Consider the following 12481-nt stretch of genomic DNA (forward strand, 5'->3'; position numbering starts at 1 on the left):
AAACTGTGTTATGCCAATTGAGCTAGATGTTCCCCAAGACCATGGTCCCCACAGCCCTCCACCCAGCAATTCAGTCCCTCAGGGAATTTGGATGTGTCTATGGAGCTTCCATGAGCTTTCCTTGTACAAGTTGTGCTGGCTTCCCCAGTATTGTGTACTGTCTCACCCTTCACCAAAGTTAGTCTTGTTTTGTTTTACACATTTCCTTTTAAAAGACCAGCGTGAATGGTTGTTAGTTCCCAAACCACCCACTTCGGCCTATGTTGCTCAAATCGCGTGAAAGATACACAACGATTTCACACTTTAACCTTATATGTAATCGTTTTTCATGTTGAATTCTGGACTGAAATGGCAGGAACACTTAATGAATAAAGTAAAATTAAGGACTCACCCATAAGACAGTCCTATTCCATCTACTAGAGATCTGGACCAACATATTTCTAAACTAATGACGGTAACTCCAGTACCCTAGGGCAGACAATCTCCTGGGAGACCTTCTGTTTTGCAGGTGGTTCCTTGATAATCTTTTTTTCTTTTTCTCTTTGGAACCGTGTGTTAGCTGCTGTGACCACCTGTTGCTTCTTCCCAGGTTTCTCTCTTTCCTAATTCAGTGCTGAGCTGTGTGATTTCATCCTGTTTCCTTTAATTTGATTTTTGAAAGCAATAATGAACTTTTTGAGGTTTCCAAAGGCGTACTGTTTGTATCAAATTGTTTCCCCTGTTGCCATAGGTCACAGAGAACTGAAGGGACGTTGGTATAAATTTCTGAATAAGTTTAGACACTGGTTTGCCTGAACGTTTGTAGGCTGAAGTGTGGGATTTGTTGCTGGGGAGATGGTGAAAGTGAGAAGTAGCCTGTGAAAATGTCGCCACAGAAATCAGTGGTGGAGCCTGGGAAATGGCAATAGGAGTAACGGGGCAGGGTAACTCTTACGAGGTATGGCTTACAAATTGGTTGGACATATCCGATTCTCGATGGGGTGATCTAAAATTATTTTGATACAAGTGAATGATTTTGAAAGGAAAAGTGCTTTTTAGTTTGTAAAACTGTGTTTTTTTGAGAACATTGTAAATATACATTGTTACCAGAGTCAGGTATTTAAATTCTTTACGTGTGTATTTATATGACTTTAAATGTTTAGGAATAAAGCTGTTAATCTCATAAACTATCTTACCTTTGCCCACAGGATGGTGAAACACCACTTATAAAGGCTACCAAGATGAGAAATATTGAAGTAGTAGAGCTGCTGCTAGATAAAGGAGCTAAAGTATCTGCGGTAGATAAGGTAAAAATGTCTGTTCAGAGAGAACACTTTTTCGAAGGCCATTGGCTGACCTGTATATCTAGAGAATATAATTTTCTTCTGTGGAGGGGAGAGTATGTGCTGGGGTTATCTGTATGGGGACTTGATGCTATGATATCATCTTGATTATTCTGATAGCATGCTGAGAAGTGGTCAGGCCCAGTGCTATTTTTTTTTTTTTTAATAATAACTTTATTTATTTGTTATTATTGTTGAGAATATACACAGCAAAACATACACCAATTCAACAGTTTCTCTTTGTACCGTTTAGTGACATTGATTACATTCTTCGAATTGTGCAGCCGTTCTCACTCCCCTTTTCTGAATTGTTCCTTCTCCACTAACATAAATTCACTGCCCCACTAAGGTTCCTATCTGATCTTTCAAGGGGAAAGCTCTCAGTGTTTCTTCCTTAAGTATAATGTTGAATGTTGGCTTTTCACAAATGCCCTGAATCATATTTAGGAATTTTCCTTCTATTCCAATCTTCTTTAGGGTTTTCATCAAGAAAGGGTGTTGGATTTTATCAAATACTTTTTCTGCATCCATAAAGATAATCGTGTTTTTTTTTTCCTTTGTTCTGTTGATGTGGTGAATTATGTTGATTGATTTTCTAATGTTGAACCATCCTTGCATTCCTGGAATAAATCCCACTTGGTCATGGTATATGACTCTTTTAATATGCTGTGGGATCTGTTCACTAGTATTTTGTTGAGAATTTTTGCATCTGTGTTGTTAAGAGATATTGGCCTGTAATTTTCTTTTCTTGTGGTATCTTTGTCTGGTTTTGGTATTAGGATTATGTTTGCTTCATAGAATGCATTAGGTAGTATTCCTTCCTTCTCTATCTTCTGGAAGAGTTGAAACAGCATTTGGCTCAGTTCTTCTGTAAATATCTGGTAAAATACACTCCCCCCGCCCCCCGCCGTATGCTGTTAAAGAAACTGCTTCAGATCTCCTTTCTGTTGCTGACAGCAGTTATGGGGAGCTCCTGTTTTAACCACCATTGAGGATGTCATCATGTGTAGAGCTTGTTGCAGATAATCAGGAGGAAAGAACCTGAAGGGGCTAGAGAAGACGGACTCTCAAGCCAGACTGGCATTAATGTTTACTAACAGGAGATAAAATGTTTTGCCATATATCCTTGTTATAATCCTTTTAGAGACATTTTCATATTTTCCACATTAAATTTAACTTTAAATTGCTTAATACTTTATGTACAATAGATTCCTGGTTTTAGTTAGTTTTAATTTTAGACAGGGCTATTTCTTTCTCTACTTCAGTTCATTTCTGGAAAAGAAATGAATTGATTTTTGTCTTATGTAAGGAGTATTGAAAATTTTTCCTTTGAATAGATGATATAATTTGGATTTTCTTCATAATATATTGTCATTCTATTACTTATGAGGCAATTAAACAAACAAAAAACATGGAACCAGTATGTGTTAGCTCCTTATTTTACCAAGTAAGGACAAACAAAAATAAAAACTCTCCCATCTATCATTACCATATTAACATCATTTCATGGAAAAGAAAATAAATGGTAATATTAAAAAGTAGGAAGGACATAAGGTCAAAGAAGAGTTTTTTAAATTGAATTTGTTAGCTTTAGAGAAAACTTCCTATATTGCCTGTTTTTCTCATTCTTCTGCTGACTTATATTTGGCACTGGTCCTCTAATTTTCAGTAAGGAACTAGTGGAATAATGACCTTTAAGATTTCATATAGCCTCATTAATTCTGTGATACGCTATTTATAAACAATTACTTCTTACTCACTAGGAAGTTTCCGGAATGAGTATGTCTCAGTATTTCTTTGTGTGTATCTGTACCTTGAGTCAGTGTGTAATACTTGCTGACAAGTACTTGGAACAGTCGTTCATTCATTCAGCACATCCTTATTGAGGGCCTATGACAGATAAGGTGCTTCCCTGCCAGAATTTGGGACAGAAACTTGTGTAAGTCTTGAACCAGGTTCTTCACAGAGGATTTCATAAAAATAATTTAAGAATAAAGATTAGTATTTTTACCTAGCTTATCACTGCTGTCTGTTTATGCTCAGTTTATCAGGAGGATGTATTAATGTCTTCCCTACATTTTCAGAAATTTCATTTCTGGCAGAATGCTCCTGGTGTGATATTTTTGCCTTCTAACAGGTTTGGGGATGAGAAACAGGGTTAAGGTGGGAAAATAAGATGATAAAATCAGGTTTTGATGTGTTTAGTTTGAGGACAGATAAGACATTCTGGAGGCAGTGACCAATCAGTATTAGGAAGTATGGGACTAGAATTTGGGCAAGAAATCAAAGCTAATGATGGGAATTTGGCAGTCAGTTACTGAGATGAGAGTTGCATGGGAGTGTCTAAGATCATCAGTGGGAAGAAAGATGAAAGCAGAGGTCAGAATTTTACTTCTCTTACGGTGTGTCATAGTCTAGTTTGTTTTATAGTTGTGTATATTTATCCAGCGTCTCCCTGCTCGATTATAGGCTTTTTAAGGTCAGAGACTGTTTTATCTTTTATCTTCGTATCCTCCAAAATAGCCAACACTGTGCTTTACATATAGTAGGAGCTCAAAATTTTTTTGTTGTTAAATAAATAGGTGCCATGTTTAGACTATAGGAAGAGAATTTAGAAAAGGAAGAAGTAGGTATAGAAAGAAGGGGAAAATCAAAATCAAGATAAGATTGTGCCATAGAAGCCAGAGGAAGAACATTGCAGGTCATTTTTCTTTAGTGTTATAGAGAGGTCAGGGTGGATTAGAACTGAGGATTTAATTTGTTAAATATTGGCTCATTGGTTTTCTTCAAGATATGTTTATAGGTCACGTATGAGAGAGCAGTTTGCAAACTGAAAAGGTCTTTTACATACTAGTTTTCATTAATGTTGGATGAAATCCAACTCAGATTACTAACAGGTAAGAATTTAGTTACTATTGAGGAAATGAGGCACTGAGTTGAGTGTGGAGAACTTTTTTTCATGGAATTTAATAGTGAGAATGCTAGAGGAAGGGTAGTTTAATAGGATAATGGGATATGGGTAAAGACTTAGAGATCAGATGATGGGAGTGTTTTGTGACACATGAAAATGAGCCAGAGCAGAGATCAAAGGTGCTATGGGGGAAAGAGTTGACTTAATAGGACAGAATTAAGCCCAAATGTAAGGGTTGTTTCTTTGACATAGGAAGGAAGAAGTAGAGAAGGAAACTAAGGATGAGTGAAGAAACAGAAAGGAAGGTGTGATGTTGGTAAGAAAGGGGATGTTCAGGAGGGAAGCTTTTTGAAATCAGTAAGATGTGAGGTGAGGCTATATAGGCTTATAGCGAGGAGGTATGGATGAGACTGGGGAGATTTGAGTATGAAAAACAGTTTGAAATGGTTAATGGTTGGTGTGCTGTGTATAGTTAACATGAATTAGGGAAAGGAACTACAAACAGTAAAAAGCATAGAAGACTGAGGTTGGATGGAATGCCAGCTTCCTACTTAATCTCTCTACCTCAAGTCTCTTCCCTTCTCTAACTATACGTCATATTGACCCAGATTTATTTTTCTGAAAGCGAAATATAACATTACCTTATTTACCTTGGAAGAACTTTTGATGAGTCTTCATTTCTTCCAAGGTATAGTCCAATCTCCTCAGAATGGATACAAGCAAGATTTCTTATAATCTGACTTCTTACCTTTCCAGCCTCATTTGCTATCATTTTCCCTACATGCACACCTGTACTCCAACACATTGAATTATTTATTGTACTCTTGAACACACCACCTTCTTTTATCCCTGTTTTTGTTATACTATTTTCTCTGCCTGGATTTTTCCTTCCTTCCCTTGTCTACTTGGTGAGCTTGCAGTCAGCTCACTTTTTAAGACCTGGTTAAAATGCTGTATCTGTTTATGAAAGATTTATATAGAATTCCAGGCAGGATTACTCTGATTCCTGCATCCCAATAGTACATTACACAAGCCTTTGTTATATCACTTTCTATATTGAATTGTAATTTTCTGTTTTCCTGACATTTTCCCACTTAATTGTGAACTACTTGAATGCAAGGATTCAATGAATATCTGAGATGAATTGATTTTTATAGTGGATTCATTATTTTCTTTAGCAGTTCTCTGCAGTGTAGCACTGGGATCAGAAGAAATGAATGCAAGGAGGGGGAAAAGGGCTGGACACTAGTATAGAGAAGCCATGTGATGATGACTGGGGGAAGGACTCCAGCCTGTTGGAGAGTACGGCATTGGGGTGGCTGGTGAAGCCAGCTCATTAGGAGAGAAGGACATGTTGAAGTGGCTGGAGATTGCATTGAGGGAATAAGGTAGATTGATGTCAGAAAGGGTGAGTAAGAAGGAAAGGTAAAAGATGAAGAGAATGGAAGCGGTTGTAGAGATAGTAGTCAGAGAAGGGTAAATATGACATAAAGGGCTCAGAGATAAGAATGTAGAATAATGAAGTTTTATATGGTGGATGATTGACAGAGGTCATAGAAATGGACAAGATCACTGTTGTTAGGTGGCATATCAGCATGGACTTTGAAGCCTTCTAGACAAAATAAGAAAGCTGTGAAATAGAATACAAATCAGTTGGGAACCGTGGTTTACATCCTTGGACAATAAATGTTTGGATGATGGATGGATAACAACCTGTGAGACAAGTGAATCCATGTCCGGGGAGGAGCCAGAAGGAGAAAGCCTGTTTCTTCTCTTTCAGTGAGTTGAGGGAAAGAGAGAAGAATGACTTTTAGTCTAGAGGAATATGGGGAAAAAGTTAAACAAGGAGTTAGAGAAAGAAATTGTGGGGAAAGAGAGAGATAAAAATTAGTATGTGTACTCCATTAATATGTGTAATGTTACATATAAATCTCTAAAATATGAAAAGCTCAAATTTTCTATTTTACAGAAACATGAGCATTGTTACTATTTACATGTATATTCTATATGTAAAAAAATATGGAAGTTCATGTTTTCTCCCATTATTTTACAGAAAGGAGATACTCCTTTGCATATTGCTATTCGTGGGAGGAGTCGGAAACTGGCAGAACTTCTTTTAAGAAATCCAAAAGATGGACGGTTACTTTATAGGCCCAACAAAGCAGGCGAGACCCCTTACAACATTGACTGTAGCCATCAGAAAAGCATTTTAACTCAAATATTTGGAGCCAGTAAGTAATGGGTTTTGTTTCTGTCCAAGTTGTTAAAAAGTTACTGTTCTGTTAAAAAAAAATGTGAAAAAATAAAACACTTTGCATTTGTCAGTTAACTGGAGAATATAAAAGTTGAGAAAGTTATTATTTTACTGTGGAAAATACTCCTCCCTGTTTAAAACTCTTGTATTATAGCATTCTAAATTAAATACATTCAAGGTCACCAATCAGCTTTTAAAACCTCTACAAAATTTAGCCAACTTTTCTAAAAGTCTTTCTCCGATTATTCTTCCAGTTGTACATTATGCTATTATCAAAATGTACTGTTTTCTGAATGTAGCCAAGCATTTACAGTTCCATACCTTTGCTTATCTTTTGTCTACCACAGCTAATACCCTCTCTACCTCCTCTCTGCTTGTTAGAATCATATCCATTTTTCAAGGTTCCTATCAGTTGTCCCTTTCTCAGTGAAATTTTAACTAATCCTTTTACTTCATTTGAATATATAAGCACTTTCTTTATACTTACTTTTTTATACTTACTATGTATGGCCTTTTATTGTATTTCTTTTAGAATTTTCTCCCTTATATCCAACTTCTTCAGGTCAGGGACTGTTTCTTCTTATCTTTGCGTCCTCTGTAACATCTAGCACAGTGTCTTAAATATTGTACTAAAATAGTTTTTGATTGAAAAGAACGTACTTGAGAATGTTATCATTCCTAGGTGGGACTTTGAAATAGAAAATGATTTTCTACTGGAATCAAAAAAGGAATATGTTAGTTCCAGAAACCAACAGGAGATGGTAGAATCCTCCTACTTTTCAAGTTTACCTTCTTACTCAGATCTTGTTTTTAAGTATGGTTCTCTTGTATTATGAATTTTTGTGTTTTAAAATATTTTTGTGATTATAATAGTAATGTACACGTATTAAATTCGAAGAATGAAGATACGAATATAGTAAAAAGTGCCAATTCTCTGTTGTCTGTCATCTACCTCTCAATTTGTAATTGTTTGAATAACCCGCCAGACTTGTCTTTACCTTTGTAAAAATGTTTTATTGGGTCATAGCATATTATAAAACTTTAAAAAAAATTTTTTTTTATTGTGCATTAGGTGAAAGTTTTAGAGCAAATTAGTTTTCCATTCGATAGTTTATACATAAAGTGTTCCATAACATTGGTTTCATTCCCCACAATGTGTCAGCACTCTCCCCATTTCTGTCCCAAGTTCTCCATTTCCTTTTGTCCTGATTTCCTGCCCCTTCCTGCCTTCTTTGCTTTTGGGCAAATATTGCGCTTTTGATCTCTTATAATTGATTGTTCTGAGGAGCGTGTCCCTGCCAGGTGTTATTGTTTATTTTATGGGCCTATCTATTGCTTGGCTAAAAGGTGGTTACAAGTTTTTAATAATGAACTATATCATATTTTAATTGTTATATAATTTTTCATTGTAGGTTCTAACTGTGTATTCAGTCCTCTATATTCAGTTAGTTTTGCTGTTACAACTAGTACTTCAGTGAACATCTTTAGCCATATATCCATATTTTTAGGATTATTTTCTTGGGATAAATTCCCAGAAGTAGAATTACCAAGTCACCAGATGCCGACAGTTTTGATAGATTTTCCAAAGTTGTTGCAACAGTTTCTTCTCCCTTTGGCCGTATGTGATAATGAAATTTCCCTACAACCTTGCCAACACTGGGTATTTCCAGCCTTCTAAGTTTTGCTAATTAGATCAATAAGAAAAAAAAATCCCATTTTAAAACTATTAGTTAAATTGAGATCTTTTAAAATGTTCATAGGCTATTTATAATTCTGCCATTTTCCTCTTTGTATTTTTGCCCACTTTTTTTGTGAGTTTTTAAAAAATTTATTTTTGGTGTCTTTATATGTTATGGATATTGATCCTGGTTCCATCTTAAATGTTGCATCCCTTCCCTCCCCAAGTTTATTCTTTGTTTATAGTGATGGCTTTTAATTCCCCATTTAAAAATTACACATTTTTGTAGCTTATTCTGTCAGTCTTTTCCTATAGTTCTGCCCTTAGTATTTTACTGATGAAGAAGGCCTTTTCCATACAAAGATTTAGAAAGTTTTTTTTCCTATATTTTCTTCTAGTACTTATATGGTTTTTACTTTTTATATTTAATTTTTTAATGCTTCAGAAACTTATTTTAAGGTATGAGACTTGTGGAACGGGTGGCTAACTTTCCCAATACCACTTACTCATTCATCCTTTAGCCATTCATTTGAAATGCTGTTTATGCTAATAGCTTATGCCAGTTCTATGATGTTCTAATTGTTGTAGTTTTATAGTACCTTTTGATTCTCCAATGACAACTATCCTTTGGTAGTCTTAAAAAATTTTTTTCTGTTAGCTATTCTTATTTGCTCTTCTTAACTTTTCTTGGGATTTTGATTGGAATTGCTTTGAGGTGATAGATTAATTTTGGGAGAATTACTATATTTAAATTGTTGAACCTTTCTGTCTGGAACCATGGAATATCTCTGTTTTTCTCATCTTCTGTTATGTCCTTCAGTAACAGTTTGTAGCTTTTTTTGTATGGTTCTCAAAAACCAACCAAACCCACTGCCATCGAGTCAATTCCGACTCCACGTATTACATTTATTCTTACGTACTAGTTTATGTTTTAATTACCATATTTTATTGATTCTGAAATGCACATTGTTCTGCATTTTAACATCTTGGAAATTGGAATGTGACCTATAATTGATGGATAAGACAGCAATTATATCACAGTTTGGCAGCATTTTTTCTTTTTTAGTTGTGTATAATAATGATGCCTCTTACCATCGACCGCTCTGACCCGGATCATAGTAAAGGGTCTCAGACAGAGTGGGAGAAAAATGTAGAAAAAAATTCAGATTCACAAAACAGACCAGACTTACTGGTCTGACAGAGACTGGAGGAACCCCTGAGACTGCGGCCCCTAGATACCCTTCTAACTCAGAACTGAAGCCACTCCTGAAGTTCACCTTTTAGCCAAATATTAGACAAGTCTATAAAACCAACAATAACACCTGTTATTAAAACAATCAAGTATATGAGTCCAAATGGGCAACACCTGCCCAAAAGCAAGGATGAAAAGGCAGGAAGGGGCAGGAAGACCTGGTAAATGGAAATGGGGAACTTGGCGTGGAAAGGGGGAGAGTGCTGATACACTGCAGTGATGGCAGTCAGTGTTACAGAACAATTTGTATATAAGTTATTGAACGGGAAACTAATTTGCTCTGTAAACTTCCACCTAAAGCACAATAAAATGTTAAAAAAAAATGATGCATCTTACAATCAATAAGTGTCTTACGTTGAACTATGGTATTAATCTAAGAATTTTTGTACCTATTTTTATATAGATCTAAACATTTCAAATAAAGTTTCTTTCTCTAATTAAATAAATAATTGACAAATAAGAATTGATATTCCTAATAGTAATGTCACTTTTTAATGTAAATATGGTGTGTTTATAATTGCAGGACACTTGTCTCCTACTGAAACAGATGGTGACATGCTTGGTTATGATTTATATAGCAGTGCCCTGGCGGATATTCTCAGCGAACCTACCATGCAGCCGCCCATTTGTGTAGGGTTGTATGCACAGTGGGGAAGTGGAAAATCTTTCTTACTCAAGAAACTAGAAGGTAAAGGGTGTGTTTATAGAAAGTCCATATATATAGCATGGTTTTCTCTTGTGTTTTTTTAGAAGTAAGGAAAAATACAGAGTTTTATTTATGGGTATGTGTGTTACACAGTTTACTAAAGTGAATTTGTTAGGCTCTTGCACCCCTCTAGTTGATCCTCCGCACCATCACTTGAGTTCTTTTTCTAAAACACAGATCCATTCGTGTCATAACACCACTTAAAACCCTTAGGTAGCAAATTTTCTGTATGTGCTACTTACAATCATGATACTCAGGGCCCTTCTTAGACGTATTGATTTGTTTGGTCACACTTTCCAGCACCATCTTCCGTGTGTACTCTGTGGTGCAGTCACAGGGGGCTAGATCCTCTTATAAGAACAGGCTATACACTTTTCTTGAATTGCTCCCTCTATTAGTCACTTCCTAGACAGGTCTTTCTCCCACTTCCCCTCCCAATACACACACCCTTTGCTTGACAAAATCTTACTCATTCTTCAAGGACAGGTTTCAGTATTGCCTGTAAAAATTTCCCAGAGTTTTTTTTTTCTTAATGAAAGAATGACTTATTTGGGTCTCATTTGGTTGAACACATACCTTAAGAACAGTATTCTCAAATGTGATTGGAAGGGGAGGAGGTGAAGAGGAGTACCAAAGAGGAATGGGGGTAATGATATGTAGTTTGAAGACACAAAAACAAAGTGATTATTTTTAGTTTTGGATATGGAAACAGTACTCTCCTGCTTGTGTAATACAAACTACAAAAGATAAATACAAACAAAATCTTGACAGGTGGAAAAGGATTTTGTATATTCTGAGTATGAAAAAGGAGAGTGGGTGAGACAAGGGTAGGTGAGCCCTAGGGAATGAGATTTTTATGTTTATCAAAAAAGAACATAGCTTACAATGGTTAAGTAGCAACATTCTAGCAACTTAGTAAAGTTCCCAATAAATGCTTATTTTGAAAATGTGAAAATGTCAAATTGAGTTAAAAGTTGTATATTTTAAAACAAGGATAAGGTTTTCTTATTAATTTCTCTTTCAGATGAAATGAAGACTTTTGCAGGACAACAGATTGAACCTCTGTTTCAGTTCTCATGGCTTATAGTATTTCTTACCCTGTTACTTTGTGGAGGCTTTGGTTTATTGTTCGCTTTTACTATTGACCCAAATCTTGGAATAGCAGTTTCATTGAGCCTCTTGGCTCTGTTACATATATTCTTTAGTAAGTCTTTGCTTTTTATCTTTTTTTGAAAATGTCAGAACTCATTGTTTTACTCTGTATCTGTCTCTTAACCTTTTCAAGAGCCTGTTATTTTCTGCTTTGAATTTTTTTCGATAACGTGTGTTTTCATTAATGGAAGCATGCTGAGTCATGGAGTGTACTTAAATATTTGGTTGCTAATATGGATTTTGAGAAATATTATTTGGGGATACATGGGTCCGACAAACTTTGGGGGGTTCTTGGGCACCAGGATTGGTGGGTGCCTGTCTGTCCCACCAGTCCTGGGTGGCAGGGTTTATTGTCTCTGACACACACGCACGCACGCACGCACGCACGCACGCACGCACGCACGCACGCACACACACCCCAAACCCATCAGGGCTCCCTAACTGTTACAAGGAAAATATAAATATGTTTACAAGGCCTGTCTAGCTCTACCAAAGCCAAAAGAGACAAAATTTTTACTGAATCACACTTCCTGGGTATACTACCTCACATTTAAGGCTGAAGCTATTTTGCTTCAATGAACTTTTCTTTCACCTTTCACTGTTACACAAGTCCCAACTGGAGGGCAGCAAATACTTTTAGTGGGAAAAGTAGAATCCCAAGAAACCTGAGAGCTGGAAAAAGTGAGTGGGATACTATGTCCCACAGGTCATAAATGGTTAAAGCCTGTAAGTGATTTTCATAATTTGGTGAGAAAGTTGATCTTTTTGATATTTTGTAAATTGACCTAGAGGAACATTTTCTACAGGCTATCTTGAGTAGCTTTAAAAATGAAGGTACTAGTTATACATATTTAAACAGACCTCTTTAATTTATTATACTTATCCTTTTGTATGTTAATTAACGGTTTACATTTAAATCTTTTCTGAAAATAGGGCTTCATAGCCATTACTAGTTTGTTCTTGGTTGAAGTCAGGCAATAATTGAGCATTTTGATCCTGACTTTTTTTTTTTTTTTTTAAATCCAAAAGCAAAGTAGAAAAATAAAATATAATTCCGGTTCTTGGGATACCTTCAGTTGCAAGGAAAGAAATAGACTGGGCTGTTGAAGGAATTGGTAACTTCAACAGTTGCAAATAGTGATAAACCAAAATCTGAACTACATGATATGTTTCTGTTTAAGACATTGTCTTTCTGATTTGTGTTTC

The 12481-nt window shown here is 35.8% G+C and overlaps 1 protein-coding gene across 3 annotated transcripts in view; it reads left to right on the top strand.

Annotated features, from left to right (window-relative positions):
* KIDINS220 (kinase D interacting substrate 220) overlaps positions 1-12481 on the top strand; it is a 139668-nt gene that overhangs the window by 45873 nt on the left and 81314 nt on the right. For all 3 annotated transcript variants that reach the window (XM_023728285.1, XM_023728286.1, XM_023728287.1), the window contains exons 11-14: positions 1188-1286; positions 6287-6464; positions 9941-10105; positions 11148-11327. In XM_023728285.1, the coding sequence (XP_023584053.1) occupies positions 1188-1286; positions 6287-6464; positions 9941-10105; positions 11148-11327 (622 nt within the window). The remainder of the gene's footprint in view (positions 1-1187; positions 1287-6286; positions 6465-9940; positions 10106-11147; positions 11328-12481) is intronic.

Source organism: Trichechus manatus, unplaced genomic scaffold, assembly GCF_000243295.1.
Source record: "Trichechus manatus latirostris isolate Lorelei unplaced genomic scaffold, TriManLat1.0 scaffold00023, whole genome shotgun sequence".
NCBI lineage: Eukaryota > Metazoa > Chordata > Mammalia > Sirenia > Trichechidae > Trichechus > Trichechus manatus.